Source organism: Leiobunum rupestre, chromosome 6 (assembly GCF_980474605.1).
Source record: "Leiobunum rupestre chromosome 6, qqLeiRupe1.1.hap1, whole genome shotgun sequence".
In the NCBI taxonomy this organism is placed as follows: domain Eukaryota; kingdom Metazoa; phylum Arthropoda; class Arachnida; order Opiliones; family Sclerosomatidae; genus Leiobunum; species Leiobunum rupestre.
Genome location: NC_143389.1, coordinates 13,163,628 through 13,190,039, shown reverse-complemented (window position 1 = coordinate 13,190,039; position 26,412 = coordinate 13,163,628). Strand labels below are relative to the sequence as shown.

Genomic DNA, 26,412 nt, shown 5'->3' with positions numbered 1-26,412 from the left:
CACTTTACCAGAGCAACATGAAGAATCCGAATAAAGTCTTGACTTTTAAACACTTCTCTGATTACGTATCGTAATCATCATTTTTTTGTCATTTATTGACTTAAAATAGTTGTCATTCTCATCCAATACTTCGTTATTGACTTTATATTATTCCTCTGGTTTATTCGATACTGAAAAGTTGATTTAATAGTTATTTTTGGTTGAAGAATTAAAAACATCGTACGCGAATTACAATTTTTAAATATATTCATTCTTATCCCAAAATTGATCAAATACTTTTAGTAAATAATCAATTTATCGAAATCTATTTATTAAGTAATTTAAAATCCATTTGTTCGATTCATTACGGGAGCAGACCAGCGTTTTTGCTAAGTTCATAAAAACGTGAAGAACGGTCTTGAAGGAGCACTTCCGGTTTGTCAAATTCGGCCACACTTCCTTGGTCCAACACAATGACTCTGAAAGTTAAATTTATTATTCATCATAGCAAGTTCCTTTTAGAATTATGTGTTTTTTTAGATAACAAGGATGAAGTTTAGTCAGCGGTACAACAATATGGGATCCCACCAGTCCTGTTAATAAGAATTATAAGTCACTAGATGACTTGGGCCTAAGGTGGTGCCTTGGGTATTAGCCTAGCTGATTATTATTATTATTATTATTATTACAGTGAGTTTCTATTCTTCATAGGTGTAGAAATTGAACGAAATCAGCTAAAATGAAAGAAATTAATGCATGTGGAACCTACTGTTTTGCATTTAAAAAGAATGGGATGTCATCTAGTGTGTGACCAAAGAACACAAAACATTTCAATAAAATCATCTAAAAACAAAGGCAGTTATAGCTTAACGAATATCACTAGATTGACCATTTTCCAAGATGGTGGTTCCAACAAGAAAAATATAATAAACTGCTGGGTGACCCTAACCTACATAGAAAATTAAAAAATGCCAGGATAACTAACAGATAAATCTACTCCAATAGTTGGCCTCGCTTGTAAGAACAAAACGAAAGAGATCTCTGATCACATATTTCAAACGCCCTTACCAAAATTAAATACACACCTTTTGCATTGGCATTATGATAAATATTTCACCTCACCTGTCATAATCCATAATAGTATTGATACGGTGAGCAATGGTCACTATGGTACAAAATGCGAACTCTCTCCTGATGGTTGTTTGAATGAGTTCGTCGGTTTCCAAATCGACAGAGGCAGTTGCTTCGTCCAGAACCAAGATCTTAGTTTTCCTCAGGAGAGCCCTGGCCAAGCAAACCAGTTGGCGTTGACCCACACTGAATAAATACGTTAAATGGGGAATATAAGATGATATCGCTTGAAACCGCGATATCTAGATTCCTCAAACGTGGAACAACGAAAATTAGTATTTTTTGTGTTTCATTTAAATAATGATGAATTATGAGTCGAATTTAAATAAAAGTAATGACGAATTGCTCTGTTTAATTTTTCCAGAAAAAAATTAAATCCAAGCTTTTGCATGAAATATTATTCACGGATTTTTTGATAAAAATTGGTTTCCCTCTACTTACCCTTCTTAAGAAAATTTGATATTAGGGTAAGCTTGAGCACTCAAACACCAAATTTAAAGGTTTTTAAGGATTGCTGGATTAATTACCTCAAATTTTTACCACCTTCGTCGATTTCATGATGAAGACCTTTTTCAAAGTCCATTATGAAGCGCTTCAAATGAGATTGCTCAAGCGCGGCCCAAATTTGCTCGTCGTCGTGTTTCTCAAACGGGTCCAAATTGAAACGCAGAGTTCCGGCGAAGAGGACTGGATCTTGAGGTATGATCGTTAGTCGTGATCGCAGCTCGTGCAGGCCCAGGCTCATGATGTTGACGTCATCAATGATGATTTCCCCGCTCACAGGCTCAATCATGCGGAACAGTGCCAAGGCTAATGATGACTTTCCAGCCCCCGTTCGACCAACCACGCCCACCTGGAAATCATGCGGAGTAAATGGTCTGATTAACATTTAAAAATAGAGTAAACGGCTGGGCAGACATTCTAAAACAGACTAAAGAAAGAAACACACGATGTTTCCAACTGAGTTAGACACATCACTAAAAAGTTTGTTAAGTATCCCATCTGTAAGAATAACAAATTAAACTTTGTTCAGTTATTTGACAATGAAATACAGTCTACAATAAATTAGGTTTCCTTCCTAAAGCGAAGGAAATTAACAAAGATTATCGGCTAGGTTTGCTCGACAATTTCCTTAACCCAACCAGGAAGGGACCCACATAACTAGCACCGGTGCTTGTCACCTGTCATTCTTCGGCTATTAAAACTATTTAAAAACATTTCTTAAATCATCACATGTTTATTAACTAAGTAGAGCCACCAGATATGATTCGTACTATTTCCACGCTTGAAAAAATTAAGTTGGCTGATATTAGGCGAAAACATTACTAAAAGAAATTATGCAAGATTTTTAAGGAAACGCCGCTGATTGAAGTTTATCGTTTATAAAACGTTATTATTTTCATTTTGGTCGAAGGGCTTTGCTTTAATATTTTAACCAATATTTTAATACCAATATTATTATTATGTTTTTAAGAATAGATAAAATTGCGCCAAATTGTATTAATATCCATACGCCCAGAAATAGTGGAATGACTTGGTAAATCCTTAAGGAATGACCCACAGTATTCCACTTAAATAAAACTGAACTTAGAGTATTCAAAGATGTATATGTTACCATATATGCATTGTTCAAAATGTACCCGATGGTGCCGGGAGATATGTGGCCTTTCGCAAATACTCCGCAAAGTGCAGCCACGAAAATAAGAACACTTCCCAATAGAGTTATTCTAATAGACATCCACCTTCAGAAAATAAATAAATGAGAATAAGTAAACCATATAAATATTACCAAGAATCCAGGGTGTCCGGAATTTCTTTGACTGGGCATTTTTCTCCAAAACTACAAGAATTAAGGGGGAAGAATTCAGTAAAAGCCTCTTTTTCGTTCAAGCTGAACGTTTCTGTTTTAACAATTACATAATTGAATTATATTTTTCTTATTAGGCTGAACCTTGCTCTAGTGCTTAAAATTATTTTGATAATTCTAATATTAATAGCTAACTTGTTTAGCTCCGGGGGTCCGAATTAAAACGTAATAACTTACTTACTTTTAAATTTAAAATTGCCACTAAACAAGAGGCTGTTCTACACTTAAATATTAATTTTATAAGTTAAAATACAAAATTAAAAGTGTTCAGCTTGAAATAGCGCGAAAGTAGACAATGGCTACTGTAGTCTTCCCGCTTAAAGTTTCAAAATTTATTATTAAGTATTATTTTTAATATCGGAACGCTTTACAATGAAATTTTCAGAAAAATCGGAAAATACTTTCACTTTTTTCAAAAAAAAAATTTGTCGGGAAAATTCTAGAAGAAAAACTTGAATAAGAAAGTTGTAGATAATTATCGAAAATGTACAATAAAGTTTGTTTAATTGAAAATGACCAATTGTTCACGGAGACACGAGGTGATGAAAAAAACCAGTTCGCCGTAGGAGGCAAATGAATAAAAATATCCTTTTGTTTTAAAAAAAACTAAACTAACTTTATTGTAAACTTTCTCATTAAATGGTTTTTTTTACCATTTTCCCGCCAAAATTTTTTTTAACGTTAAAATATTTTCCGATTATTCTGAAAATTTCGCAGCTCTAACTATAGTAGGTTTAGAGAAAAATTACCAGTCAGAGTAAATCCAGACACCATGTACATTCAGGTGAACAGGAAATACGTGGCCGCAAAGATTGATTTTTCCTGATTCCCGGAAACGATTGTCCGCAATCTTAATTCTAACGTTACCTCATTGAAATTTGCAAATGGTACGTCATTGACTCGTTTTGGTCCAATAGCGCAAGTGCTCTGTCAGTGAAAAGGTCCGTGGCTCCTAATGACCTGATGACACTTCGACCAGACAACGTGTCTGCGAAATGGCTGAACACAGGAGATCTTGTAGTAGCGGAAAGGCCTTTCAATTGGCGATTTGATTGAACGTAGTAACGCTAATACGAGTACAATTAATTAATTTAATTTAAGTATTTATATGTAAGGCAATTCTGAACTAATTAATATAATTCGTAAACACTAAGCATTAACTCGCCTAGTGATTCCAGCCGCGAGTGTTGTTTGTTATTTTGTTGGACAATTTTATCGAAATCAGATTATCTGATATTTTAACTATCTGCAGATAGTTGGATAAGAATATTTTTTTAAAAAACCTAATATTTTTCTTATGGCAAATTTATCTAAATACCACATAGTTTTAATTTCCCTCAGTTTTCAAATTAATTTTACCTCTGCCTTAATTAAGTTACCTTTTTTTAATAATTTCAGCTTCTATTAATTAAGTGTCTTTTAAAGTAATGCGATTCACGCGTAATGGTTTCACCGTTTTTCATATTTTTTATGATCTTTATTTTTCCAAATATGGTTAGCAATGCCGTTATTCTTATCACCTATTTTTAATTGAAATTGATGCCAGGGTCTCGAATTTGGTACTTTTTAAATTGTTTGACCAATATTTTTAAATTGTCTGTTTCTTCGGGTTTCCTTTTTTAAAACGATAAAATAACCTTTTAATTTTTACTTAAGATTTTGGACTTTTTACTGTGTGTTAAACAAAAATATTAAAACAAAACAAAAGGTTTTTAGGATATCCTCAGTTTAAAAATTGTCATAAATATAAATATCTGGTTCGTCTGAGAATTTTTCTATTTCATGTCTACATTTTTTGAAATGCCTAGGTTTTCATTGTTTGGATGCGCAGAATGCTTATTTTGACAATATAATGACAATTTAAACTCAGGTTTTTTCTTTTCTAGTTTTTATGTCTAAAAAAGGAAATGCTAGTTATGTTTGTATCAACATTGTTTGAAATATTGGTGAGCTTTTCGATTGTAAAGGCTTTCTTTTTTAAAAGGATGTCGACCGTGATATTAAATGCTTTTAAGCCATGAAGTATCATGGACACGAAGTTTAACGTTCGTGAGATTATCGAAATACTTGCCTGCATTAGAAAAACCGGAATTGTTGAGACTAGAAATCCCAGCAGAAATGCCGGAACTTCAATTGCAATTACTTTCAGTGACAAGTTAATAACGGAGAAAAGGTAATTTGGTATAGCAAGGTCTGTTTCTTGTACGTCTTTTGAGAAACGGTTGAGTATTCGACCAACTGGAGTGGTGTCGAAGAAAGACAGCGGCGACTTCAAAACTTTCGACAACAGCTGGAGATGTATTTTCATTGAGGCTCGCAACCCTCTTTCGAGGAATAGAATGATCGCGATGAAAATTAGAACTCCTTGTGCCATTGCTAAGCTACCGTAGACTGAAATTCTCATAGTCATCCTTGAGGTTTCGGATCGAGTGTAATTTCCAAAGGCGCTTATGGAATCTTCACTCCACAAAACTAGCCAGTAGTTCGTAAGGATCAGAGTAACATTGAATGATAACAGAGTGAAGAGTATAATTAGGCACCACATCCATCCGAGAAGTTCAACGTACTTCTTGCACGAGGATAAAGATGTCTAAAAATAAATGTTAATTTCATAAATTACCTTATTTCAAAAGTTTATTTATAATTAAAATTGTACGTATAAAATAACTTAAAAAATCTATTGTTGTTATCATGCGTTACCACTAACTAAACTACTAATAATATTCTTCAAACTTATTGTCTCCATTTTCACTTTGCTTAGCTCCTACGTAAGCGGGGTGGCGTAGTGGTTAGCACTTTTGATTTGCAGCGAGAGGAGCCGGGTTCAATACCAGCTTGTGTCACCGGATAAAAGATCCGAATGACTTCTACAGCGTAGAGTTTAAAGGTTCTCTAGTTAAAAAGCTCTCCCTCATTCCCCAAAAACTCTGAGGTCAACAGTAAGTGTCGGGTGTGCTAGGTTCGCGCGGCTTAAGGCGTTGCCACCGCCCGTCTACAAAATATAACCCGGCTCATTATTGGTGTCATAACTCATAATTATCATTGTTATAAATCTAGACTCAAACTCTGACTAAGGCGTCACCAAAAAAGCTGTTTTGCAGGGAAAACTGCTTTTTAAATTATTTTGGCAATCAGTTTGGTCATTTATTGTTTGCGCACCAATACTTACCGATTCATTGTTGATATTTTCGTTTAAAATTAATTTATTTCCAGGTTTATTTTGAGACTTATCTTTTCCATTTTCACCATTAAATCTAGACGAGAGTTCCCTATTCAATCGATAAAAATAAATTAACTCACAAATAAAAACAATTTTAACCAAAATGGCTCTTCGTCACATGAATAGTGTAGCGGTTGTTTATAAAGTTTTACAGGTTGACGTAAATATTATTGCATTTTTCTGACTGGCAGCTCATTTCTCTTTCCCAAACTATCCTCTGTCTCTTTAAAGGGTCGTTAAAATGATTTAGTTATTAAAATAAGCGGGAAATAACTTAAAATGTTGAATGATAGAATGTTGAAAGTTTAAAAGTCAGTTGTTTTAAAATATATCTACGACAAGCAGATAAACGCTAACGCCACTATATACGCTTTTAAAAAAAAATCTAATAAATGTAAAAATACTTTGGTTTCACATTTCTCCATTTGGGATGATATTCGGTCAATTTTAGATTGAGCGTAGCTTTCGATCCTTTCAATTCTTCATAATTCAAATGTTCGGTAAGACAGCTGTTCAGAGTTTCGTTTTTATCCACAATTTCTTCGTAACCACCGGTTACAGAAATCGTGCCACCCTGAAGCACATAGATTTGATCCATGTCACGAAGAACATCGACGTTATGGGTAACCAGAATTCTGGTCTAAACTCATTCGTAAAGGATTATTTTCAACTTAGAAATACTCAACAAAATAAAATATAATGTAAAACTTCCGCTGTTAATTTTTTAACTATATGCCTAGATAATCAGTAAGAAACTCGTATAATTCAAACTCTGTTGGGGACATTTAACCACGCTAAAGATGTGATTCAAAAGCACCTATGCGATGATAACTATTTACAAGGGTATCCCATCTGGTAAAATCGAACCGAAATTGTACCTGCAAAGGGTTTCATACCTTATCTCGTAGCAGTCCATTCGGTCCAATTACTTTCTCGAAGATGTGTTTGGCGGTGTGGGCGTCAACTGCTCCGAGTGGATCGTCCAACAAGTAGATGTCTCTGTCCAAGTAAATGGCTCTCGCTAGGTTCACTCTCTGTTTCTGACCTCCGCTCAAATTTATTCCCTAATAACACAAATTAAAAAGTAAACGAAGCCATTAAAAAACTTTTCTCAAGCTTCAATATTTACCATAAAATTATTAGTTAACTGAATTTAAGAAATGAGCTTTTTAGAAATGCTACTTTATTGATTTTCGGTCGATTTTTAATTGTTGACTTATTAAATCAATTTTTAATCCATCGACTGTTATTCTAAATGGTATAAATATAGTTTCATGTACTACAGAAAATACTTAACCCGTTCAAAAACACGGCTATTTCCATAAGTATAAAATAGCATTCTCAGATATAAGTATTTATCTTCTTACACAGCTGCTGCTATAACCTTGAAAGCTGGCTACATCTAATTTTCCAATTAACGGATTTAGAAGATAATAAAGTCTGAACGAATTACATCAAATATTATTTTTCAAAATAACGAACATATGGTTTATATCTAAGTTAATATTTCTACGCAGTGAAAGTTTGATATTTTACATCGTTTGCTCAAATTATACAAGTGCAATATTTCGAGGCGTAATGCAGTCAGTGGATACTTCTCGCGTAAGTCACATGTCATATTTCTGATACAAGAACTTTTAAGCTGTCAAGGTAATTAAGTTGGAAAAACAATAAAAAAAGTGTAATTGAAATCAGGTCACCATGGGATAAAATTTGAGCTAAAATTTGCAACTTTATCATATGTATCGGTTGAGCATTCTTCTAGTCCCGTAAGCTCAAAAAAACTTACGTGGTGCCACTACCAAAGAATTGGTGAACTTTATATATAATTAATTTTACATTCAAGTAACACTTATGTTTTATAATAGCTGTGGCAAGGTTTTTCACGCGGTCGTGGTCAAGCGGTAGTAGCAATGAAGAAAAACAACTTAATCTGAGCGCGGAAACCAACGGCTAATGATAACAATTATTGTCATTTATTAATTTTCCTCGAAAATCTTTGATTTCTGAACATTGATATGCAACTCTAACTATACTATTACCATAAGTCTATAATATTGTTCCATGAGTTTATCACTAAGGGGAATATTTTACTGAGAGCTAGTAACCGAGTGACGTCATCACAAGAAGAAAATCTCCCCCTAGCGAGGCGCTGTCAAAAGCTAGCGGACGAAAATCCGTGACGAAGCCCGTAACGCAGTCTGTCAGTAAAACTTTTGCATGTTAATAATAAGAAGTGTCACACTTATGTAACAATATAAGACACTTATGGTATTACTAAATCAGTGTTCGAGGCTCGACATCTGATTTACCTTTTCGCCAATTTCAGTCTCGTCAAATGCCGGTAAGGTGTCGATGTCTTCATCAAGCGCGCAGGCTTCGATTATTTTTTCATATTTTTGTCGATCAAACTCACATTGAAATAACACATTTTTCTTAAAAGTGGTGTTCTGAATCCAAGTTTGTTGAGGAACGTACCCTTTAACGGAATAAACATTGAAAAATGTCAAAACTAAGATGAAAATGTGCATATTTCTAATTTCTTAACATTTCAGAATTATCTTGAAATTCTAGTCTCAATTTTAGCTAACATTTCTATAGTCGTTTCTCAAAGATCAATAGTTTTCTAAAAAATTCAAAATTGTACAAGCCATTACAGATATTATCATTGTTTAATCCGAGACAATTTTCTTTTTAGCTACACTCTAAAAATAAGCATTCAATTGGCGTTCAAATATAACTGCCACCATTTAGTTTTGAACAATTCTTCGTATTAGCTTTCAAAATTAACTACTACTATTCAAATTTTATCAATTCATTATACTGGCGTTCATATTTAAAAACTATCATTCAAAGTGGATTGATTATTCATATTGGCGGTCAAATTTAATAACCACCTTTCAATTTTGATAAATAATAATGTTAGCTTTCCAAATACCAGTAACACTCAAATTTGAAATAATAATAATAATAAAATTATTTTGCAAAAAGACAAACTTTGCAGGCAACCACAGAGGGAAAGCCTATACGTGGTGGTTACCAGGACAGTACAAACAAATAAATTAGATTAAATATTTGAAGGCGCAACAAAAAAATGTTTAAATAAATAATTTAAAATCAAAAATAATTAAATTGAATACACAAGAGATAAAATTAAGAATTTTGAAAAATCCAAATGCCAAAAAGGAATTCCGATACTAAGGAAAGAAATTGCGGAATCGAAAACTGAGTGTCATTCTCCCTGATGTCGGCGGCCAACGAGTTCCATGTACGAGCACTCCGGGTGAAAAATGAATTTTCCAAGGCCAAGCATCGGGCTAACTTTAAATAGTACGTAGGACAAGACTGCCGGGCATTTAATGTCATGTAATCGCTAAGATTGTATATCGCTGACCTGATTAATTTCAATAGTGTGATCATATCACAAACGTCTCTGCGAACAGATTGTGGTAATAGATGAATGTCAGCTCGTCGTTGACTATATGAGACGTATCCAGGAAAGTTAGCCCGGGGAGACTACAGACATTCATATTTAAGATTCACTTTTGAAAAGGCATATATTTCGGTGGGGGTTAATGCTATTTATCGATAGTTATTAGAATTTGCGGCTTTATTACACAGGGTGTTTTGAATTGCTCTGACTGGGCATTTTTTCAGAAACTGCAAGAGATAGAGTTGCGACATTTTCAGGGTATTATTTCTAGTGTGGGATCGCTTTAAATCCTAAATTTCAGAAGAATCAGAAATAATTTCGGGTTTTTGTAAAAAAAAAAATTTCACCGGTAGGTGCTAGAAAAAGCGTTTCAATGAGAAAGTTGTAAAGTGCTGTCGAAAATGTTCAAAGAAATTAGTTTCATTGGAAAAGAACACTTTTTCACGAAGATATGAGCTGATAAAAAAAAACGGTCCTTAGGGGCCAATCTAGGTACGTGGGGTAGTGCGCCGTCATGTTGGTACCACATTTGCCTGTAAGCTTCCAGCGGAATATCTTCTAAAGCGTCTGCTATTTCGTTCAGCAAAAGCGCCAAGTAGCGTTGTCCATTAAGACGAAGTGGGAGGAAAAATGGGCCAATAATTCGATCCCCGAGCAAACCCGCCCAAACATTCAGTAGGAGTTGTTGTTGATGATGGTGAGGAAAACCCCAGTGAGGATTTTCGTCACACCACATGACACCTGTGGGTGTTTTGATGGTTGAAAGGCCCATCTCTCCCAAAGGAACACTCGTCGGTCACCAGCATTTGATTGATGGAATTTGGGTTCTCATCAGACATGGTTATTAGCCAGTTGCACAGATCAAATCTTCGTTCCATATCTCCTTCGTGCAGAGCTTGGTGGATGGTCGCTCGATACGGATGGAAGTTTGTGATTGTAGAGAGTAATCCACACGTTGTTCGTCGATAATCCGAGATCGTCGCTTGCACCTCTGACCCTTGCTCGAGGATACGCAACAGAAAAGGCTAGAACGGTGTTGATGTTTTGACGAACTGGTCCACGAAATCTGGGATTGACGTTTCCGTAAGTCTGAAAGTCACGAACAGCTCCAAGAACAATGTTGTGGCTTGGTCTTCTATCTGGATATCGAACGGTGAACAATTCACTAACCCTATGCGCGTTACGATTGGCTTCACCCTAAAATAACCCGAGCATAAAAGCACGCTGATCACGAGAATAATTTAGTGGCATGTTGATTAGACTCAATAAACGTTAGAGAATGGTTGAAAGTAAAAAAGATTTAACATTAAATACTAATTGAAAACTTGACCTTTGTGCGTATACGGTTGGCCTACTGATACATTTTTGGGCCTACTGTAGGCCTAAATTGGCGTTTTGGTAAATGATATGTACTTTTATAAAGGAATTTAATCTTTCAACGTGATTTCTTTCATTTACGTACAAAAATGCGAAAGCTATTGGCTCCTATGGACAGTTTGTTTTTTTTTTCATCAGCTCATATCATCGTGAAAGTGTTCTTTTCGAATGAAACCAATTTCTTTGAACATTTTCGACAGCACTCTACAACTTTCTCATTGAAACGTTTTTTTTTTTACAAAAACCCGAAATTATTTCCGATTTTTTTTAAATTAAGGATTTAAAGCGATACCACACTAGAAATAATACCCTGAAAATTTCGCAACTCTATCTCTTGCAGTTTCTGAAAAAATGTCCAGTCAGAGCAATTCAAAACACCCTGTATAGAAAATAAATAAAATTGTTAAAAGCTATAGTTTTCGATTATAACTGCGCGTAAAGCTATAGTTTTCGATTATAACTGCGCCTAAAGCTATAGTTTTCGTTTATAACTGCGCGTAAAGCTATAGTTTTGATTATAACTGCGCGTAAAGCTATAGTTTTCAATTATAGCTGCTTGTAAAAACAAAAATTGGAAATTGACATTTCAATGATTTAATCTTTTTCTCTCAGGCGTGATTTAAAATAAAATAGTTTGCCACATTGAAAAATTTTGCCGATATATGTAACTATACAATATACTTTGAATTTGATGTCCATGGAAAAATTAAGATAATATTTAAATAATACGACTGATACTTTATGGTTTTGAGAATATTATTTGAATGTTATGATTTTGAAAAACGTTACAATTCTGCGAGCTTTCTTTCCTTATCAAAAGTCATTTTTTACAATACTTTTTACAATCCTTTAGTATGCAAATGTTTTTATCTACATTTAATTTACCGAGTAAGCTTAGTGTTCATAGCTTCGTGTAAGCCTAGTGTTCGTAGCTTCGTGTAAGCCTAATGTTCGTAGCTTCGTGTAAGCCTTGTGTTCGTAGCTTCGTGTAATCCATGTTCGTAGCTTTATGTAAGCTAAGTGTTCGCATCTTTATGTAAGCCTAGTGTTCGTATTTTTATGTAAGACTAGTGTTCGTATCTTTATGTAAGCCTAGTGTTCGTATCTTTATGTAAGCCTAGTGTTCGTAGCTTCGTGTAAGCCGTGTTCCTAGCTTTCTGTAAGCTAAGTGTTCCTAGCTTTCTGTAAGCTAAGTGTTCCTAGCAGCATGTAAGCTAAGTGTTCCTAGCTGCATGTAAGCTAAGTGTTCCTAGCTGCATGTAAGCTAAGTGTTCCTAGCTGCATGTAAGCTAAGTGTTCCTAGCTGCATGTCAACTAAGTGTTCGGAGCTTCATGTAAGCTAAATGTTCGTAGCTTTATGTAAGCTCAGTGTTCGTAGCTTTATGTAAGCTAATTTTCGTAGCTTTATGTAAGCTAAGTGTTCGTATCTTTATGTAAGCTTAGTGTTCGTATCTTTATGTAAGCTTAGTGTTCGTATCTTTCTTTAAGCTTAGTGTTCGTATCTTTGTTTAAGATTAGTGTTCGTATCTTTATTTAAGCTTAATGTTCGTATCTTTGTGTAAGCTTAGTGTTCGTAGCTTTATGTAAGCTTAGTGTTCGTAGCTTTATGTAAAGTAAGTGTTCGTATCTTTATGTAAGCTAAGTGTTCGTATCTTCGCGTAAGCCTAGTGTTCGTAGCTACGTGTAAGCTAAGTGTTCCTAGCTTTATGTAAGCAAAGTGTTTCTAGCTTGATGTAAGCAAAGTGTGACTATCAGCATACAAACTAAGTGTTCCTAGCTTTATGTAAGCAAAGTGTTTCTAGCTTGATGTAAGCAAAGTGTGACTAGCAGCATACAAACTAAGTGTTCCTAGCTGCATACAAACTAAGTGTTCCTAGCTGCATACAAACTAAGTGTTCGGAGCTTCATGTAAGCTAAGTTTTCGTAGCTTTATTTAAGCTTAGTGTTGGTAGCTTTATGTTAGCTTAGTGTTCGTATCTTTATGTAAGCTTAGTGTTCGTATCTTTATTTAAGCTTAATGTTCGTATCTTTGTGTTAGCTTAGTGTTCGTAGCTTTGTATAAGCTAAGTGTTCGTAGCTTTATGTAAGCTCAGTGTTCTTAGTTTTATGTAAGCTAAGTGTTCGTAGCTTTATGTAAGCCTAGTGTTCGTATCTTTATGTAAGCCTAGTGTTCGTATCTTTATGTAAGCCTAGTGTTCGTATCTTTATGTAAGCCTAGTGTTCGTAGCTTCGTGTAAGCCGTGTTCCTATCTTTATGTAAGCTAAGTGTTCCTAGCTTTCTGTAAGCTAAGTGTTCCTAGCAGCATGTAAGCTAAGTGTTCCTAGCTGCATGTAAGCTAAGTGTTCCTAGCTGCATGTAAGCTAAGTGTTCCTAGCTGCATGTAAGCTAAGTGTTCCTAGCTGCATGTCAACTAAGTGTTCGGAGCTTCATGTAAGCTAAGTGTTCGTAGCTTTATGTAAGCTCAGTGTTCGTAGCTTTATGTAAGCTAATTTTCGTAGCTTTATGTAAGCTAAGTGTTCGTATCTTTATGTAAGCTTAGTGTTCGTATCTTTATGTAAGCTTAGTGTTCGTATCTTTCTTTAAGCTTAGTGTTCGTATATTTGTTTAAGCTTAGTGTTCGTATCTTTATTTAAGCTTAATGTTCGTATCTTTGTGTAAGCTTAGTGTTCGTAGCTTTATGTAAGCTTAGTGTTCGTAGCTTTATGTAAAGTAAGTGTTCGTATCTTTATGTAAGCTAAGTGTTCGTATCTTCGTGTAAGCCTAGTGTTCGTAGCTACGTGTTAGCTAAGTGTTCCTAGCTTTATGTAAGCAAAGTGTTTCTAGCTTGATGTAAGCAAAGTGTGACTAGCAGCATACAAACTAAGTGTTCCTAGCTGCATACAAACTAAGTGTTCCTAGCTGCATACAAACTAAGTGTTCGGAGCTTCATGTAAGCTAAGTTTTCGTAGCTTTATTTAAGCTTAGTGTTGGTAGCTTTATGTTAGCTTAGTGTTCGTATCTTTATGTAAGCTTAGTGTTCGTATCTTTATTTAAGCTTAATGTTCGTATCTTTGTGTTAGCTTAGTGTTCGTAGCTTTGTATAAGCTAAGTGTTCGTAGCTTTATGTAAGCTCAGTGTTCGTAGTTTTATGTAAGCTAAGTGTTCGTAGCTTTATGTAAGCCTAGTGTTCGTATCTTTATGTAAGCCTAGTGTTCGTATCTTTATGTAAGCCTAGTGTTCGTAGCTTCGTGTAAGCCGTGTTCCTAGCTTTATGTAAGCTAAGTGTTCCTAGCTGCATGTAAGCTAAGTGTTCCTAGCAGCATGTAAGCTAAGTATTCCTAGCTGCATATAAGCTAAGTGTTCCTAGCAGCATGTAAGCTAAGTGTTCCTAGCTGCATGTCAACTAAGTGTTCGGAGCTTCATGTAAGCTAAGTGTTCGTAGCTTTATGTAAGCTAAGTGTTCGTAGCTTTATGTAAGCTAATTTTCGTAGCTTTATGTAAGCTAAGTGTTCGTATCTTTATGTAAGCTAAGTGTTCGTATATTTATTAAAGCTTAGTGTTCGTATCTTTATTTAAGCTTAGTGTTTGTATCTTTATTTAAGCTTTGTGTTCGTATCTTTATTTAAGCTTAGTGTTCGTATCTTTATTTAAGCTTAGTGTTCGTAGCTTTATGTAAGCTTAGTGTTCGTAGCTTTATGTAAAGTAAGTGTTCGTATCTTTATGTAAGCTAAGTGTTCGTATCTTCGTGTAAGCCTAGTGTTCGTAGCTACGTGTTAGCTAAGTGTTCCTAGCTTTATGTAAGCAAAGTGTGACTAGCAGCATACAAACTAAGTGTTCCTAGCTGCATACAAACTAAGTGTTCCTAGCTGCATACAAACTAAGTGTTCGGAGCTTCATGTAAGCTAAGTTTTCGTAGCTTTATTTAAGCTTAGTGTTGGTAGCTTTATGTTAGCTTAGTGTTCGTATCTTTATGTAAGCTTAGTGTTCGTATCTTTATTTAAGCTTAATGTTCGTATCTTTGTGTTAGCTTAGTGTTCGTAGCTTTGTATAAGCTAAGTGTTCGTAGCTTTATGTAAGCTCAGTGTTCTTAGTTTTATGTAAGCTAAGTGTTCGTAGCTTTATGTAAGCCTAGTGTTCGTATCTTTATGTAAGCCTAGTGTTCGTATCTTTATGTAAGCCTAGTGTTCGTAGCTTCGTGTAAGCCGTGTTCCTAGCTTTATGTAAGCTAAGTGTTCCTAGCTTTCTGTAAGCTAAGTGTTCCTAGCAGCATGTAAGCTAAGTGTTCCTAGCTGCATGTAAGCTAAGTGTTCCTAGCTGCATGTAAGCTAAGTGTTCCTAGCTGCATGTAAGCTAAGTGTTCCTAGCTGCATGTCAACTAAGTGTTCGGAGCTTCATGTAAGCTAAGTGTTCGTAGCTTTATGTAAGCTCAGTGTTCGTAGCTTTATGTAAGCTAATTTTCGTAGCTTTATGTAAGCTAAGTGTTCGTATCTTTATGTAAGCTTAGTGTTCGTATCTTTATGTAAGCTTAGTGTTCGTATCTTTCTTTAAGCTTAGTGTTCGTATATTTGTTTAAGCTTAGTGTTCGTATCTTTATTTAAGCTTAATGTTCGTATCTTTGTGTAAGCTTAGTGTTCGTAGCTTTATGTAAGCTTAGTGTTCGTAGGTTTATGTAAAGTAAGTGTTCGTATCTTTATGTAAGCTAAGTGTTCGTATATTTATTAAAGCTTAGTGTTCGTATCTTTATTTAAGCTTAGTGTTTGTATCTTTATTTAAGCTTTGTGTTCGTATCTTTATTTAAGCTTAGTGTTCGTATCTTTATTTAAGCTTAGTGTTCGTAGCTTTATGTAAGCTTAGTGTTCGTAGCTTTATGTAAAGTAAGTGTTCGTATCTTTATGTAAGCTAAGTGTTCGTATCTTCGTGTAAGCCTAGTGTTCGTAGCTACGTGTTAGCTAAGTGTTCCTAGCTTTATGTAAGCAAAGTGTGACTAGCAGCATACAAACTAAGTGTTCCTAGCTGCATACAAACTAAGTGTTCCTAGCTGCATACAAACTAAGTGTTCGGAGCTTCATGTAAGCTAAGTTTTCGTAGCTTTATTTAAGCTTAGTGTTGGTAGCTTTATGTTAGCTTAGTGTTCGTATCTTTATGTAAGCTTAGTGTTCGTATCTTTATTTAAGCTTAATGTTCGTATCTTTGTGTTAGCTTAGTGTTCGTAGCTTTGTATAAGCTAAGTGTTCGTAGCTTTATGTAAGCTCAGTGTTCTTAGTTTTATGTAAGCTAAGTGTTCGTAGCTTTATGTAAGCCTAGTGTTCGTATCTTTATGTAAGCCTAGTGTTCGTATCTTTATGTAAGCCTAGTGTTCGTATCTTTATGTAAGCCTAGTGTTCGTAGCTTCGTGTAAGCCGTGTTCTTAGCTTTATCTAAGCTAAGTGTTCCTAGCTTTCTGTAAGCTAAGTGTTCCTAGCAGCATGTAAGCTAAGTGTTCCTAGCTGCATGTAAGCTAAGTGTTCCTAGCTGCATGTAAGCTAAGTGTTCCTAGCTGCATGTCAACTAAGTGTTCGGAGCTTCATGTAAGCTAAGTTTTCGTAGCTTTATTTAAGCTTAGTGTTGGTAGCTTTATGTTAGCTTAGTGTTCGTATCTTTATGTAAGCTTAGTGTTCGTATCTTTATTTAAGCTTAATGTTCGTATCTTTGTGTTAGCTTAGTGTTCGTAGCTTTGTATAAGCTAAGTGTTCGTAGCTTTATGTAAGCTCAGTGTTCTTAGTTTTATGTAAGCTAAGTGTTCGTAGCTTTATGTAAGCCTAGTGTTCGTATCTTTATGTAAGCCTAGTGTTCGTATCTTTATGTAAGCCTAGTGTTCGTATCTTTATGTAAGCCTAGTGTTCGTAGCTTCGTGTTAGCCGTGTTCTTAGCTTTATCTAAGCTAAGTGTTCCTAGCTTTCTGTAAGCTAAGTGTTCCTAGCAGCATGTAAGCTAAGTGTTCCTAGCTGCATGTAAGCTAAGTGTTCCTAGCTGCATGTAAGCTAAGTGTTCCTAGCTGCATGTCAACTAAGTGTTCGGAGCTTCATGTAAGCTAAGTGTTCGTAGCTTTATGTAAGCTCAGTGTTCGTAGCTTTATGTAAGCTAATTTTCGTAGCTTTATGTAAGCTAAGTGTTCGTATCTTTATGTAAGCTTAGTGTTCGTATCTTTATGTAAGCTTAGTGTTCGTATCTTTCTTTAAGCTTAGTGTTCGTATATTTGTTTAAGCTTAGTGTTCGTATCTTTATTTAAGCTTAATGTTCGTATCTTTGTGTAAGCTTAGTGTTCGTAGCTTTATGTAAGCTTAGTGTTCGTAGCTTTATGTAAAGTAAGTGTTCGTATCTTTATGTAAGCTAAGTGTTCGTATCTTCGTGTAAGCCTAGTGTTCGTAGCTACGTGTTAGCTAAGTGTTCCTAGCTTTATGTAAGCAAAGTGTTTCTAGCTTGATGTAAGCAAAGTGTGACTAGCAGCATACAAACTAAGTGTTCCTAGCTTTATGTAAGCAAAGTGTTTCTAGCTTGATGTAAGCAAAGTGTGACTAGCAGCATACAAACTAAGTGTTCCTAGCTGCATACAAACTAAGTGTTCCTAGCTGCATACAAACTAAGTGTTCGGAGCTTCATGTAAGCTAAGTTTTCGTAGCTTTATTTAAGCTTAGTGTTGGTAGCTTTATGTTAGCTTAGTGTTCGTATCTTTATGTAAGCTTAGTGTTCGTATCTTTATTTAAGCTTAATGTTCGTATCTTTGTGTTAGCTTAGTGTTCGTAGCTTTGTATAAGCTAAGTGTTCGTAGCTTTATGTAAGCTCAGTGTTCGTAGTTTTATGTAAGCTAAGTGTTCGTAGCTTTATGTAAGCCTAGTGTTCGTATCTTTATGTAAGCCTAGTGTTCGTATCTTTATGTAAGCCTAGTGTTCGTAGCTTCGTGTAAGCCGTGTTCCTAGCTTTATGTAAGCTAAGTGTTCCTAGCTTTATGTAAGCTAAGTGTTCCTAGCTGCATGTAAGCTAAGTGTTCCTAGCAGCATGTAAGCTAAGTATTCCTAGCTGCATATAAGCTAAGTGTTCCTAGCAGCATGTAAGCTAAGTGTTCCTAGCTGCATGTCAACTAAGTGTTCGGAGCTTCATGTAAGCTAAGTGTTCGTAGCTTTATGTAAGCTAAGTGTTCGTAGCTTTATGTAAGCTAATTTTCGTAGCTTTATGTAAGCTAAGTGTTCGTATCTTTATGTAAGCTAAGTGTTCGTATATTTATTAAAGCTTAGTGTTCGTATCTTTATTTAAGCTTAGTGTTTGTATCTTTATTTAAGCTTTGTGTTCGTATCTTTATTTAAGCTTAGTGTTCGTATCTTTATTTAAGCTTAGTGTTCGTATCTTTATTTAAGCTTAGTGTTCGTATCTTTGTGTAAGCTTATTGTTCGTAGCTTTGTGTAAGCTTAGTGTTCGTAGCTTTGTGTAAGCTTAGCAGTGGTGTAGTCGGATCAGGGCGGACCAGGGCGTCGCCCCGGTGTTCTTTTCAAAGGCAGGGCGCCGCCCGGCTTGGTTTTTCCATTTTGCCAGGGCACGCCTTGCTTCTATTTCGTAATTCATTTTTCTCGAAAAAAGGGTGTGTGAATTTATTATAAATTTTGACCGCAGGAAAATACCATAACAATTTCAAATAGTTCCCTAGGTACGGCCAGCTTCGATTACGTTCGAAATCAAAGTTGGACGTACATTTATAGCTTCCGGACTACACCACTGTAGCTTAGTAGGTGTTTTTGCTAATTATAGTAATATAATTAATATAATAATATTGCAAGCAATGATCGGACTTTATACAATGATTTACTTAAGACAATAACTTAGAAATAGGCAAGATTTCTCCATCATATTTAAAATCTGGAAAAAATCTTCTTGTCCCTTCACACTCAAAAGTATGATAGCACTCTCTCAGAAACTTGCAGGATGACGGTAGGATCATGGGAGGCATTTTCAAAAACACCACCTATGGTCATTGCTGAATATACATTGCTATGCAATGTATATTCAGTGTTCTCGAAAGAGAAATTGATTCCAACTCGATGTGCCTGGATTACAGTTGGATTAAAATTTGGACATCACATCAACTCATTTTCGTAAGGGATGGTTTTCAGAAAATACCTTCTGAAGGCACTGCCTGTCAAGGTTGTAAAATATTAATAATAATAAATCGTGACATGCACCCTATTTCAAAACTTTATGTTCATATTGTTAAAATTACGATTAGACTATACTAACATGGTAAGTAATTGTGGTAAACAAAAGCTGGATTTTAAAGATAAGTCTTTAGCCGTGACTAAACTGACGTAATGATTTACTCTTGTGGCCTAGTGGAGAGCGCTTTCGCCTCGCAACTTGTGGCACTGGGTGAAACTCTAAACTACTCTTTCTGCGTTGAGTTTGCAAGTTCTTTCCCCCCTGGTTAAGGAGGTTGTCCCCGAATTCTTCGGATTCCTCTTTCCATAAAGACTTGTAGAGGTTAACGGTAATAGTTAGTGTAGGGAGCTGTTGGCTCTCTTGGCATAACCCGGCCACCTGTTAAAAATGCTTTATAAGTCGCTAGTGGTGCCTTGGGTATTAGCCTAGCTAATTATCATTATTTATTGCTAGGATTGTAATAACGTGATTTCCACAAAAACGCTCTATCTGATGCAACGGGTTATTAGATTTCAATATAATTTGTCCGATCGCTGTTACGCTAAGTTACCACTGGTACCCGTAAGAGCGCAAATCTAAACATTCGCGTAATGTGCAAAATTAGGAAATATTATATTACACACGCTAATGGAAGCTACGGTTATGCCACTACCGCTTCATATTACGAAAATTTATTTTCTATCTTGTTAGAAAATATTTGAAATGAACGTTAAAAATTTGGGGATTAATTTTTTCATGGTTCGCTACAAACCCGCGCGACACATGAACAGCCCTTGAAAATGACTTAATCCAACGTTGAAATTTATATCTAACTGGAATCTAATTATGTTTTAATCGAATTATTCTTATCAAATCGGAATACAATGGACATAGTTTGTAAATAAAATTTGAACCTCCATTTAAAGACCAACTTACCTTAGAACAATAACTGTTCTAGAAATCAGACATTCGGATCAACGGATTTATCCCGTAGTTCACAAATAAATGAAGAATAAGTAAATATAAATCTAAGGTACGAAATTCAGAAGTTTCGGTGGAGGTTAACATTGAACTTGTTTCAAGCAGTTGGGTATAGGTTTTTTTTCTATTTCGAAAAAAATCAAACTACATCAACGAGTGTAGTAGTAGATTCAAGTATAAATACGAATTTGTACATCTACTGTCAAACTTCTAACACTATAAGAAATCGTCCTTTAGATAAACCTGTAGGTACAACTTAAATTACCTTAAAAAGCATTGCAATAAAATATAAAAATATCTATATATTTTAATGGTACAGCTACATGTGCCTACTTTAAATAACTTGTCACAAAGTGTCACCATGAAAGTACACTATTTAAAAATAAATGTGGTACTCACCAGGGAAGGGACGCAATTCCAAGCTGAAAAGAAACTGGCAGTCATGAGTGCCAATTTCTTCAAGTGCACCGCTTCTTTTTCCCTCAGTTTTTCGGCGCAGTTTTGAAATGATTCCTCCCAGGCGTACATCTTCAAAATTCGAACCCCGTTCAACAGATCATTCATCAGCATCACGCGTTTATCCGTCACTAGCATTCGCTTTTCCTTTAAAAGAAAAAATTTGTGAATCTTATTTTTTAAAATTAATTTAGCTTTTTTATGTTATAACTAAATAACTATTGAACTTTAATACCTTAATATAAATTAAAAGCTGGATAAGTGTATAAATTTCAATCATGAATATCGTGGTTCTATTAGTTTATAATTGTTTTACATCATTGTATCAGTTCTCCTTCTTCCGCGTGTTAAATAATTACAAAGAGTCGGGCTCGATCCCAGCTTGTGGCACTGGGTGTAAACTCGGAACAACTCTTTCCGCTAGTGTACGAAACTTTGGGCACTCGTGGAATAAAGGATTTTCCACCACCCTGTTACGCATTGTAACCCTGCCAGTGCACCTGATTAGGCGCATTAAAGGTTGCTAGCTGATTTGGGGCTATGATGGTGTCTTGCTAATAGTTATTGTTATTAATAATTATCTACTTCACTAAGCTGTGACACCTATGGATCAAATTTATAGACGCCATCTTTTGCAATAAAAGGAATCCAAGTGCACGTTCTGAAAGACAACGTTAATAATACCTTCTATTCCTTTTCACGCTTTGCGATAATATGATTCAGTGGTAGAATAAGAAGTATAACAGCCAATCCTGCCAATGCCGATATGCCCAAGGTCTTCCACAGCAGTACTGTTGCAATGGCGATTTGTAGGGGAGCACTCCACAACCAATGGATGTTTAGTAAAAAAAATCCGAAAGCTTGAGAATCCACCGCCAGGCAATTCAATAACTCTCAGGAACTTACATCCCGCCCTCCGGACTTTGATAGCCTTAAAGCCTACGACATAGTTTAGAGGTTAAAGTTATAAAGATTAAGTGTTAAGATTCTCGGTAAAATGCCCTCTTCTTATTAAAGCAACTGTACGCTCTATCATTGCCACCTGCATTATGAAAGGCCCCTGCTATTAGAGATGGCCATAAATCTATCCGATTCTTCGAAAAAAAGCGACTTTAGTGAAGAGCCTGGTATCATCTATTAATGGCAAAGGAAACTAAATTTCCAAATAGCGAAACAAAACGTCGTCAGAGAGCCATTGCAGAGTATTATATTTAGGCAACTTATACTCCATTTAGTAAACTTTAACCTAAATAATATATCCAATGTAAAAATGTTGTTAAAGTTACTGTAATTTATGTTATTGACCAATTTACAAACGCGAGGGGTACCTATAAGTACCCGCCTTTTGGGTCAAAATGTAGCTAAACTATATTGTTTTTATTACGACGATAGCGACATCTGTTGCTAAAAGAGCTACATGGCGTCGAGCCAACACTTGCTTTAAGTTGTGATCTTAGCAGCATTGCCAAGTGTAATTGCATCATATGTCAATTAATATTATTATTCTCGTTTAGAGCGAATTGACATCACAAGAAGTCAATAAGAACTATACCATTTAAAGAAATTATTTGAATCTTAGATTCATTGAACTTATTTATAACATCTTGCAAAATTATTTAACTAAATGCCACCCCTAGGAGAACCTTTTCAAAATATTAAAAACATTTTGGAACGGTTGTCATTTTTGTAAATAGGTAATTTTTTTAGTAATAAAATATTGAATGTATTATGTTACAAAACCATAACGAAATTACTAATATTATTGGTAATTTTCCAATTGGGAAGAAAAATTACTTTAAATACTTACTTTTTTCAAAACCATTTTTCCCAACTTAGTGTTTTTTTAAATATTATTTTCATACTTTTTAAATTATTGTTTTTATAATACTGTTATTCAATATTTTTAATATCTTTCTCGTTAATAGTTCTTTGTGCAAATAATATTTTAATTTCATATGAAAAATGACCTTTTTGTAGATTGAAGCGGATACGGAAGTTCTAATTTGAGAAGAAAGGTCGAGGCATCCTTTCAATCTATATTCTGTGCACAGATTCGTCAAGGAATCACACAAATAGAGAAGAGTGGCGTAGAAGAAACCCTTCCACATTGGTTCGTCGTTGGACACGACAACCTAAATTGAATTAGTGTATTGCGATTCATTGTTGTCAGATATAAGCAGATTTAATTTCTGGCTTACTGAAATAAAATGGGACTAGCGAAAGCCAACAAATCCGCCATCAACTGCACCGTGGCGGGAAGGACGAAGGACGGGCCAAATGCTTTGATTAGGGCAAAACCAACATTCACGTTTTGTTGCCTTCGAGTCCGATTATTGAGATTCGTTTCTTCATCTACATCTTCACCATGTGGTTTACTGCAAGAAAGAGCCATAAACAGTTGTTTCTATTATCTGTCTATCGAGATGGGTGTATGAAGAATGTTTTTATTTATATGAATACTATCGTGCAAAGGTGAAACTGATTCAATTTTATTTCTCCCCCCTCCCCTGTTTTGCTTTTTTAACTTTTAACGATGTCCTCTCCAACAAACGCCATATATTTTTAAAGCGCGGGAATTGTTACAATAGCAAATGTTTTATCAAAGAAACAGTGTGAACTTTTCAAACCAGAGTGACTGAGAAAATTTAATTCAGCTAGAACAGGAATGGAAACTAGTTGAACTCAATTTTCTCTGTCACTCTGGTTGAGCAGAGTATCCATACAAAAATAAATTTGCTTTTGACTGCTCTTATTTCGATGAATTTCAGTGCCCAATATTATTTAACAAATATTAACTGCGATATAACTTTTACGATACTGCTAGCATAAACCGAAACAAACAAACAATGTAGCATAAATCTAGAGTATTGTATCCTAAGTTAAGGCTAACGGTAATAGATAGTGTAAAGAGCTTTTGGCTCGCCTGGCATGAAGTACTTGCCACCAGCCTTCTACCCATTGGAGTCCTTCAACTTGATTTAAAGGCATTGAAAGTCGCTAGCTGACTTGGGCCTAAGGTGGTGCCTTTTGTAATTAGCCGGGCTGATTATTATCATCATAGTTCATTTTTACAAATGCCAATTTGTTTAAGAAGAGCGTGAAACTTGCCAAAAGGTAATTGGACCCGAGTAGAGGTAAAAGGGAGGTCATGGGGGCCCCTAATTTAGTACAAGTTAAACCGCAAACGGCGCGCCCCACATAATTTTGAAACCCCTCGACTGGGACAGCGCCTCGCTAAAGGGAAATTTTTGATTTGTGATGACGTCACTCCGTAAATAGCTCTAAGGAAAATATTTCACCAAAGCGAAACACTTCTGGGAAGGTCAAGTTTCCAACATTACTCACTTGTAGAAAATCCTGCCGCGAGAGTAAAATATTTCAATACACCATGCAGCAGGATAGGTAACACGAATTTTTAATAAGTTCTAGACTGTCACGGAATGATTTAGATTTTAGTTAAGGTTTTTTCCGGTAGAGTTGTAATCCCTCTAATTTTACAGTCTTGGTAACGATAGTTGCATTTCCATAATATATTACCTGAAATTGGTCAGTTGCAATGAGTTCTTTGTTCCAACAAAGCTCTTCTCAAGCCTTTTAATGGTTGATTTAGAACGAAAATTGTCTCTTAAGGCGAACACATCTGATGTTTTAAACGTCTTTTTGTGTCCTTTTGAGATTAGGCTAAGATCGACAAAACATGGAAATCAATATATTTCAAAGATATATAGAATTCACTTTTCATTATATAGGGTTTCCTAGGGTGGGAACTTTTGACAATACTTCTAAACATTATCAAGATCGTATTTCTTTCTACTTCGGGAAAACGAGAGTATGTTGAGACTACTTTAAACGTTGCTGCCAATCCACCGGACGCTCTAACTGTACGCTTCCTCATAAACTAAATCAAATCATCCGGGGTTGTCGTTTGTTCCCTAAAAGGTATCTTCCCCTTTTGTGCAAGGGAAACATTCGACGTTGCTGCCCACGGATCGGCTCAATATAGTTATTTTCCCCGAAGTGTAAAAAATACATTATTGATTAATCAATTTAAAATCTTTCTCTTTGTGTATTTTTGAAGCGCAATAAACCACACAATTCAGAGATGTTGGTAATTTGTTTTTAAACTTGTTCAAAATAGTGTTCGCTTCATTTAAAATGTGTTTAAAAAGAACTTAGAATCAAGCAGAAATTTGTACTAATTATTAATAATTTCCAAAAGACTAAAATTAGCATAGGCCATTTGTAAAATAATGTTCTAGCCATCGTGGAGAGACCAATTCCACAGTTAAAACGATGAACTACATTCAAATAAATACATCATTGTATCCGATTGTCAGTGATATAGATATAATCTAAATTAGTTGGCAATAGCCAATCATCAAATTAATAGTTCAGAAATTATAATTACTCATTAATCCAAGAGTAGACCAGATTAGAAATGAATGATGAATCTTCTTCCGGATACTTTTTCTGCCACAACCAATATTTTATGTGAGTTCATTTGTATTTTGAATCGCATTTGTGCTCTTGTAAACTTACTATTTTACTTGAAGCGCCTTCAACTTTTGGATTGTGATACATCGGTGATTTATCTGATAAGAAGGAGCAGATAAACATTGCGCAAACTGAAAGGTACTCGCAAGCACTAAGAGCAAAAGCTACGGGATTTGAAATAACACCCTGCAAAGGTATCAGAAAAATCATTATAGGTATATTTTTTAAGTGGACTACTCTCGTTAATAGAAATATTACACAGCTAGGGTAAGTTACAAAACAAAATTTACGTAACTCAGTAAGGGAAAGAAGGGTTTGTTCGAGCGTTACTAAATGTTACAGACGGGATAACGAGAGTCACTTAAATGTTATGTCTATACTGGAACCTAAATTATAATTTATTTTAATTTACAGTAGCAGCTTTGTACCTTTTATTCTAATTTATAGCCGAATGGTTAGTTTTCTAGAGGTAAAACCAAAAATCGATTAATTGTTTTTAATCATTTTAAAAGTTCATGGTGCTATTACAATTTAGAGGGATTTGAGTGTTTCGTAGGTAATTTATGACGTGGGGTCTTTTTAATTGTTCATCTTCGTTACGGGGGGAGGGGTGTTAAAAAGTCGACTTTACTAACAGCTAACAGAAGTTAGAAAAGTATAATTTTTCCCTTGTAAACCTAGTAATCGTCTCTCCATTTTTCGATCGTTATATTTCTGAAAGTAAGCCAACTTATAGAAACGGAGCTTCCTTATCTGTGACTCAATCAGTGCTGTAACGGAGCCCAAATTTTAAATTCTCTGTTATAATTGAAGCTATTTGAAGTTTAAATTTATAACAATCCACGCAATCATAACCTACGACCGCGTAAAAACTATTATTTTATACATGTATATATAAATAATCGATATAATAAACTTCGCAAGGTTTCTAATTATATATTCAACTGATCCTTATAACATTAGTGAAAAATATCTTTTTTTAAAGGTCTCCGTGATATTCAACAACCTAATTTACTTCTTAGTAGCGTGCTATGTTTGTAGCAAACTGAATATTTGAAGTATTTGTAGTATATAACAAGTTGGCAAGCCAAAATATACCTCTCCTCGGAAGAATTGTCCCTAGTGGTATTAATTTCTCGAGATAACCCTTAAAGATTTATCTCCGCAATTTAGAGTTATTTGTTAAAAATATTAACCCATTTCTATCCCGCCCGGTATAAAATTTTAATTATAATTAAAATAATTGAGACGAAACGACCAATTTTAATTTATTCAGAATATCATAAGTTAAGTAGTTACAACAGTAAGTTAGACGTACTATAACAATGCAC

The 26,412-nt window shown here is 35.0% G+C and overlaps 1 protein-coding gene across 1 annotated transcript in view; it reads right to left on the bottom strand.

Moving 5' to 3' along the window:
• Positions 1 to 282: 282 nt before the first annotated feature.
• The window catches only part of LOC149939316 (multidrug resistance-associated protein 1-like), a 41,078-nt gene continuing 14,948 nt past the window's right edge, over positions 283 to 26,412 (bottom strand). Inside the window, exons 3-22 of the mRNA XM_090179109.1 lie at positions 25,127 to 25,267; positions 24,996 to 25,057; positions 24,125 to 24,268; positions 22,786 to 22,962; positions 22,658 to 22,719; positions 21,494 to 21,526; positions 21,296 to 21,447; positions 20,531 to 20,734; positions 9,470 to 9,713; positions 8,510 to 8,676; positions 7,094 to 7,261; positions 6,602 to 6,837; positions 6,147 to 6,246; positions 5,049 to 5,567; positions 3,845 to 4,044; positions 2,900 to 2,950; positions 2,726 to 2,852; positions 1,638 to 1,963; positions 1,102 to 1,296; positions 283 to 458 (exon numbers count right to left, since the gene is read on the bottom strand). Coding sequence (XP_090035235.1) covers positions 344 to 458; positions 1,102 to 1,296; positions 1,638 to 1,963; positions 2,726 to 2,852; positions 2,900 to 2,950; positions 3,845 to 4,044; positions 5,049 to 5,567; positions 6,147 to 6,246; positions 6,602 to 6,837; positions 7,094 to 7,261; positions 8,510 to 8,676; positions 9,470 to 9,713; positions 20,531 to 20,734; positions 21,296 to 21,447; positions 21,494 to 21,526; positions 22,658 to 22,719; positions 22,786 to 22,962; positions 24,125 to 24,268; positions 24,996 to 25,057; positions 25,127 to 25,267 — 3,423 coding nt within the window. The 3' untranslated portion in view covers positions 283 to 343. The remainder of the gene's footprint in view (positions 459 to 1,101; positions 1,297 to 1,637; positions 1,964 to 2,725; positions 2,853 to 2,899; positions 2,951 to 3,844; positions 4,045 to 5,048; positions 5,568 to 6,146; positions 6,247 to 6,601; positions 6,838 to 7,093; positions 7,262 to 8,509; positions 8,677 to 9,469; positions 9,714 to 20,530; positions 20,735 to 21,295; positions 21,448 to 21,493; positions 21,527 to 22,657; positions 22,720 to 22,785; positions 22,963 to 24,124; positions 24,269 to 24,995; positions 25,058 to 25,126; positions 25,268 to 26,412) is intronic.